Source organism: Phaethon lepturus, unplaced genomic scaffold, assembly GCF_000687285.1.
Source record: "Phaethon lepturus isolate BGI_N335 unplaced genomic scaffold, ASM68728v1 scaffold37118, whole genome shotgun sequence".
Classification (NCBI taxonomy): domain Eukaryota; kingdom Metazoa; phylum Chordata; class Aves; order Phaethontiformes; family Phaethontidae; genus Phaethon; species Phaethon lepturus.
In genome coordinates this window covers 1-6,548 of record NW_010560450.1, presented here as the reverse complement: position 1 = coordinate 6,548, position 6,548 = coordinate 1, and the positions used below count along the sequence as shown (strand labels likewise).

At 53.8% G+C, this 6,548-nt stretch overlaps 1 protein-coding gene across 1 annotated transcript in view; it reads left to right on the top strand.

The window, feature by feature from the left end:
• The window catches only part of SCAMP2 (secretory carrier membrane protein 2), a 7,385-nt gene extending 1,298 nt beyond the window's left edge, over positions 1–6,087 (top strand). Inside the window, exons 3-8 of the mRNA XM_010293676.1 lie at positions 557–674; positions 1,424–1,552; positions 2,095–2,254; positions 2,771–2,872; positions 4,518–4,635; positions 5,807–6,087. Coding sequence (XP_010291978.1) covers positions 557–674; positions 1,424–1,552; positions 2,095–2,254; positions 2,771–2,872; positions 4,518–4,635; positions 5,807–5,953 — 774 coding nt within the window. The 3' untranslated portion in view covers positions 5,954–6,087. The remainder of the gene's footprint in view (positions 1–556; positions 675–1,423; positions 1,553–2,094; positions 2,255–2,770; positions 2,873–4,517; positions 4,636–5,806) is intronic.
• The last annotated feature ends 461 nt before the right edge of the window (positions 6,088–6,548 follow it).

Here is a 6,548-nt window from a genome sequence, read left to right as displayed (position 1 = left end):
AGGAGCCGAGGCTGCCGGCAGAAAGCGGCGGTTCTCAGAATAGCGAGCAGGTAGAAGAGATGCTTAAGGGGTGTGGTAGAGAGCTGTCTTGCCTTTCCTTTGGACCTCCTCTCCTAGCTGGGAAGGGAATTGTCCTGGTACGCCCGGGAGCCCTGCTCGCCGCTCTGTTGCAAGGCGGTTAGAGCGGTGGGGCGAAGTGGGAGGTGGACAGAGCTGCAAGAAAAGCATAGCTTTGCTGAAAGGGAAGGGTGTAGAGGATGGGCAACAGCCTGGATAGCCTCCTGAGGGCTCTTCCGTCCCTATCTTCCCGTGGGATGAGAGAGGAATGTCTGGGTGGAGTTCTGCGTTGATCTTGATTCTGTCCTCCAGTAGGTAAGGCAGAAAGCCTCCAGACGTTTCAGATCAGCCCCGGGTATATTCGGCTTTCATGTTGTCCTCAACCCTTGCTATTGAATTTGCCTTTGCTTCCCTTCCACTTCGGCATCTGGTGCGTTTGCTGGGTGGTGTTGCCGCTGCCTGGGCCAGGGAAGGACTTCTCTTTTCCCTCCCCTTTTAGGCTGTGGCCGCGGCAGCGCAGGCTGGGCTTCTTCAGCAGCAGGCAGAGTTAGAGAGGAAGGCAGCCGAGCTGGAGAAGAAGGAAAGGGAATTGCAGAGTAACGCAGCCAGCATTAATCGTGAGTAGCTCTTCCTGCCCTGCCCGCAAGGAGGGTGATGCCCAGGGAAGTCTGGATCGCTTGGTTGGTCAGGATTTGACGTAGGCTCAGCCTGTCCCAAGTGTAAGCAGCTTTTTTACAAGCCGAGTGTCTTTCCTCTAGTTCTTCACGGCAAGCCTCTGGGGACTTGAGTCCTCTGTGGGTACCTGTCATCCCATAACTTACAAGGTGGGAAAGGAGCTCAGAAATGAGGTGCTGGAGACCAGCTCTGGTGGGTCTCTGCCCTCGAGCGTGCTCTCAGCGTCTGTGTTTGGCCACATTAAGTGCTTCAAACACCAGTTTTGTATCCGTCTCTGAGCTGTGGTGCGATGCTGCCACGTTAAGGGTGTTCGCTGAGAGCAATAAAGCTTTTTTTTTTTTTTCCAGTCTTCAGGCTCTCTTAACCACAATAAAACAATATTTTCCCCTAATCTCGGTTTTAAACGGCTGAATCTGGACTTGTAGTGCCGAGTGGTGATGGTTGCGATGGCCCTTTGGCCCTTGCAGGGGAATTCTGCCTCCCACAAACCAGGCTGACCTGCCTCGCTGCTGCCAGCGGAGTTAACACATCCCTGCTGTGCTGCCTGCTCAAACCTCGTTACTTACCAAGACCCAGCCTCTTCCAAGGTTTTAATGTCAGTCGGAATGGCTGCTTGCACGTTCCGGCGTGCAAATTAGCCTTTCGGTGAGAGAAGAGCACGTGAAGAGCTGCTCCTTTCTCCTTTTCACAGCGAGGCAGAACAACTGGCCACCTCTTCCCAAGAAGTGCCCGATCAAGCCGTGTTTTTATCAGGATTTTTCTGCAGACATCCCAGCTGACTACCAGCGGATATGCAAGATGCTGTATTACTTGTGGATGCGTAAGTAATAGCTTGAACCGCAGCAAAAACTCTTTCTAAGAAGATTCTGTATCGCATGCTGAGCTTTGACCTACAGTAAATTCTGTAGGTGGTGTCTGCGAGGGTAAAATAACGTCTCTCTTCCTTTTTTTATAAAGGCAAATGTAAAGAACTCCAAGTTTATGCTTTGAGAACAGCTCATTCGTGACAGGGTTTTGATTGTTGTTTCGTGAAGACTTTAACAGCTGCCCCGAGACTCTGAAAGACGGCGGATAGCGCGGTTCAGAGATGGGATGCAAAGCAGCCTCGACCGTATTTGTCAATTTTGGTGCTCTGAAAAGAGTTAAGATTTGGTTGTAGGCAGCAGGATCAGATGAGGTTAAGCTCTGTTTTCCTTTGAAGGGAGGGAAGGAAATTAGATGGCCCAAAGGCTCCTTCATTTCTGCAGAGCTCCATGTGGATCAGATTCCCCAGTTGCAGAGAGAGATGAGGGATGCTTGGAGAGACTTCTGCGTTTTCCAAGAACCTCCTGATGTTTCTTCTCTCTCTCCCACCCCGAACAGTGCATTCGATTACCCTGCTCCTAAACCTGCTTGCTTGCCTGGCGTGGTTCACAGTCGAGACGGAAAGAGGAGTAGACTTTGGCCTCTCCATCCTGTGGTTTATTTTATTCACCCCTTGTGCCTTTCTCTGTTGGTACCGACCGATTTACAAGGCTTTCAGGCAAGTACTATTTTCCTCTGTAACGGGGATATATCTTTTAGCGGGAGGAGCTTTGGTTTTATCTGTCTGATGGTATATTGCCTGCAGGATTTTTCCAGCTCTTCACATCATTAAATAGACCAAGCCCACTTGTTCCTAAATGTATTGGAAGTATCCGATGGAACTTGATTATGGTGGTCCTTTTTCATCTTGAAAGCCGAGCCTAGCCAGTCATAGGGCCCTACTTTTTATTAATTTCTGAGAAACTGCTTAGTCGTGAATGTGTTGAGCACGCTGCGTGCGTTAAGGAAGCCGCCTTCACCCCATCTCGCACTGGGCAGGGCGGTGGGTTTTGCAATAGGCAGTGGAGATGTTGGAAGTTGTGTTGCTGTGTAAGTTCCTCCTGAAATCACCTCCCCGTAGCAGCTTCCCTCTGGAGGAAGGGGTTCACTGAAATTGTTTCCCTCCTCGTAGAAGAGAGAGTCTGTACGGGAATCGTGGCGCTGGGTTTCACTCCTGTTGCCCTCTCTCCTGCAGGTCTGACAGCTCCTTCAGCTTCTTCGTCTTCTTTTTCATCTTCTTCTGCCAAATAGCAATCTACATCATCCAGGCTGTCGGCATCCCTGGCTGGGGAGACAGGTAAGCTTGGCTTCACGGGCTGGCGTGTCACAGCCCTGCACGGATGCTTTTCCTCGCCAGGGCTGGGACTGTCAGAAGCTTTGGGGTCCGTTTCTGACAGCTGTCTGTTCTTTCTCCCGTGGTTTTCCTCTCTCACCTGATACACAGCTTTGGCAGGTCCCAGCTGGGCTGCCTCCATCCTCCACTCTTCCCATCCCAGTCCCGGCAAAAGCACGTACCTTCGCTGCTGCAGGCCGGCACCGAAAGGAGTACGTGACCTCTTCCACGCCTCCTCTGCTGCCTTCCCCCTCCACTTAATACATATCCCTTCCTGATGCCGAGCCTCTAGCGTGGACCGTAACAGCCTTGTGTTAAAATGGAGCCTTCCCTGACAGCGGCTGTAGCGTGAGGGCTCTCTGACCCGGAGTCTGGGTACGGCTTAACTCGATACCGCTGCTGGCGGCCTGGCTCTGTCCTCAAACTCCTCCTGAATTTCTCTCGCGTGTGTTGGCGCTTCGAAAAATAGGCAGAGAGGGGTTTATCCTCACCCTTTCGTGACGGCGTGGTACAGAAAGACGAGTCTGGGCTTCTAGAGTGGGCGCAGCAGTTGCCCCCTGCAGCGAAAGCGCCGGCTTGCTTCTCGCCTTGCTGCGCTGGCCGCGGGTCAGATTCCCGAGTTGCCGTGGACGGTGAAAAGGTGAACAGCTCAGTGTTCCCTCTGAGGGCGAGCCTTCAGGCGCCGGGCGCAGTGAAACCGCTGTCCGGTTTTCCCGCTGCCTGCAGAACGGCTCATGGGCAAAGCTGTCCCGGTGCTGCCTTAGTCATGCAGGATGGGGTGGGGGCACTCCATTTTCAGCCTGACTTGGCAGAAGCGTGCGTTGAGCTTTCTGCTACGTTTCCTCAAGCCAGACAGTGCGTTTATTTTTGGCTGCAGTGCCTGGTGTGCCTTTCCGCTGCCTTGTCATGAGCAAGAAGTTGTGCCGCACGTCAGACGGGACGCTTTGGCTCGCTTGATTCCCTCTCTCCTGGTGGCACGTGGCTTGTTTGGTTTAGCAGTTGGAAAGGTCCCTTTCTCCGGCACCCGGGAGGGTGTTTTGAGTGAGGCATCTTGGTGTTTTCACCCACGGCCAAGCACTGGTAACTCCCAACACCCTCCCTGCCCCTTCCCTTCAACAACTGCCAGTTTCCTCCTTCCTGTGGCTCTGACTTCATCCGTGGCCAGGCAGAGCTGTCACGGTGACACGTAGGTCTAGGCTCCAGATCTGCCAGCGGATCTCTTCCAATTTAGATGTACCGGCCTATCTTTACGCTTTTCGGCTGAATTCGGTGCTCGTGGGCGTGACTTGGTCTATGACGGCGCCAAGGGTATCGATCGCCGCCCAAGAGGGGTGGTCCAGGGGCCAGGGCTGTAAGGCGGGTGGGGCGAGCACGATTCTCGTGTGGTGGATCGCTTCTAAAAACGATAATGGAAATTCTGGCCCCCGAACGAGCGCCTCGATGAGCTCTGGGTCCCTGTTTCCACAGCCGTTACGTTTGGGTTTGCGCTTCCCTGTAACCTTCTCCCAAAGGCTCTCGTGCAACCATCAGTGCCTCTTCTCCCTCTGCTCCACCTCATCCCGTGAACGGAACGCTCGCCGAGCTCACCCTGCTCTCCTCTTCCTCGCAGCGGATGGATTGCGGCGCTGTCCGAGCTGCACGGGAACCTGGCCGTGGCCGTCATCATGATGGTGGTGGCAGGATTCTTCACGCTGTGCGCGGTTCTCTCGCTCTTCCTCCTGAAGCAGGTGAGTGGCTCGGAGGCAAGGCGAGGTCTCGGCTGGATCGCAGATCTGCAGGTCAGGCGGCTCCCAGGGTATCCTGCCAGCTCCTCTCATCCGCCTGGGGATTAGGTCGCTTTTGAAGATGTAATCAGGGCACTCTCAAGAGTTTGAATGAGAGTATTTTTTGCTTGTGCTTCCTGCATGGATGCCATGAACACTGAGGAGACTTGCAGGCGGGCAGGAGGCAGAGATGCTTCAGCAAGGCACGCCGTTAACCGTGCACGTGATGGGCCTCGAGCGCACGGTAGGATAAAGGAGGGTGTCGTAAGGCTTGCTGCCTCGGCTGCCGTCCAGAGAAGACGGCCAGCGAGGTCCCGAAGGTCACCCGCGTCAAACACGGACGTGAAATTTCTTGCACCTCCCCTTAGCTTGAGTCTGTCCAGAGCCGGCGGAGCAGATTTTTTTTGTTTTGTCGGGCTATCCAGGGCTTTACAGTCGCTGCTACCGCAATGTTGTGGGAATTCTCGGAGCCTGGTGGGATCTGAACGCGTGCCTTCCCGCTGGCTCCCCCCCTTTCCTCCTCCTGGTCGACCGCAGCAGAGCTGCGTTTCTGCAATTAGCAGCAGAAGCGTAGCTTCAGGGAAGGCAAGGACAGACTGAACGGGTCCTCTTTCTATTGCTTCCTCCTCCTTTTCTCCTAAATTGTATCCTGAAGGAGACGATGCTTGCAGTGACGGGCACCTTCAGGTCCTTCCCCGCAGGTGTCTGTAAACGCCGGGGGTTAAGCGTCCACGCCATCACGGTGCAGGGAGAGGAGTTTTTGGCCCGATACCCGCCGTTTTGCCGAGAGCTCCACATTTTACAACAAACGAGGGTCTCCTGAAGCCTGCAGCGTCACATGCTGGGTGAGGCGGAGGGCTCCAGCCCACCCTCTCTAAGCATTCAAAACAACACGTAGACGCGGCACTTCGGGGCACGGTGGTGTTGGGTTGATGGTTGGACTTGATGAACTTAAAGATCTTTTCCAACCGTAATGATTCTGTGATTGTAGCTGCCAAGAGCGCAGGTTAGCGACGGGGCCGAGGGAGAGCAAGCTGGCGAGCGAGGTGTGCGCAGCGAGCCCCCAACTGCGAGCTGATTTCTTCTTCTTTTTTTTTTTTTTCCTCCCCCCCCCCCCTCTCTTTCTGTTTCCCAGGTGCATTCCCTGTATCGGCGCACGGGAGCCAGTTTCCAAAGGGCCCAGGAAGAGTTTTCCCAAGGCATCCTCACCAACAGAAGCTTCCAGAACGCAGCTGCTGGGGCAGCCTCCTCAGCTGCACAGAGTGCTTTCCGGGGAAACTAGCCCTTCCCCGGGCTGCCTCTCCTCCGCTTCCTTTGCCATCATCACCCCAACCTTCTTTTTTTTTTTTTTCCCTTAAAGATGCACTTTTCGGGGGTACCGTGTTAGCTCTGTTATGCCGACTCCAGATGGGAAGACTGTTGTGGGGTTGTTTGTGGTTTTTTTTTTAGCTTCAGCTGGCCTATGTTTATGACAGTTTTCCCTGTCTTGTTTTAGGGTGGGGGGAGATAGGGGAGACGTTCTCTGAAGCAAATATATTTCTCTATCCAGGACATACCGAGTGTCTGTCTGTCTTCCTCCCCTCGTCCTCTCCGGAGCAGGAAAGTGAGGGGAAGCAGGTTTTTGATTTTGTTCTTTCTTCTATTGGCCTTTGCTATGAAGAGTTTGATTATCTGCTGTTGGGGGTGTAACATGGTGTAGTTCATGTCATTGATTTTAAGAGCAGAAGCTGTGCTTTCGGTTTATTACACTTACACCATGCTGCATTTTGACCTCGTAACTGCTCGGCTTCCTCAGAGCCGGGGTAATGTGGCTCGAAAGACAACCTGGGAGCAGAGGGGGATTAGTGGGGAGGGGAAACGTCTTTCTCCTTGCGTGT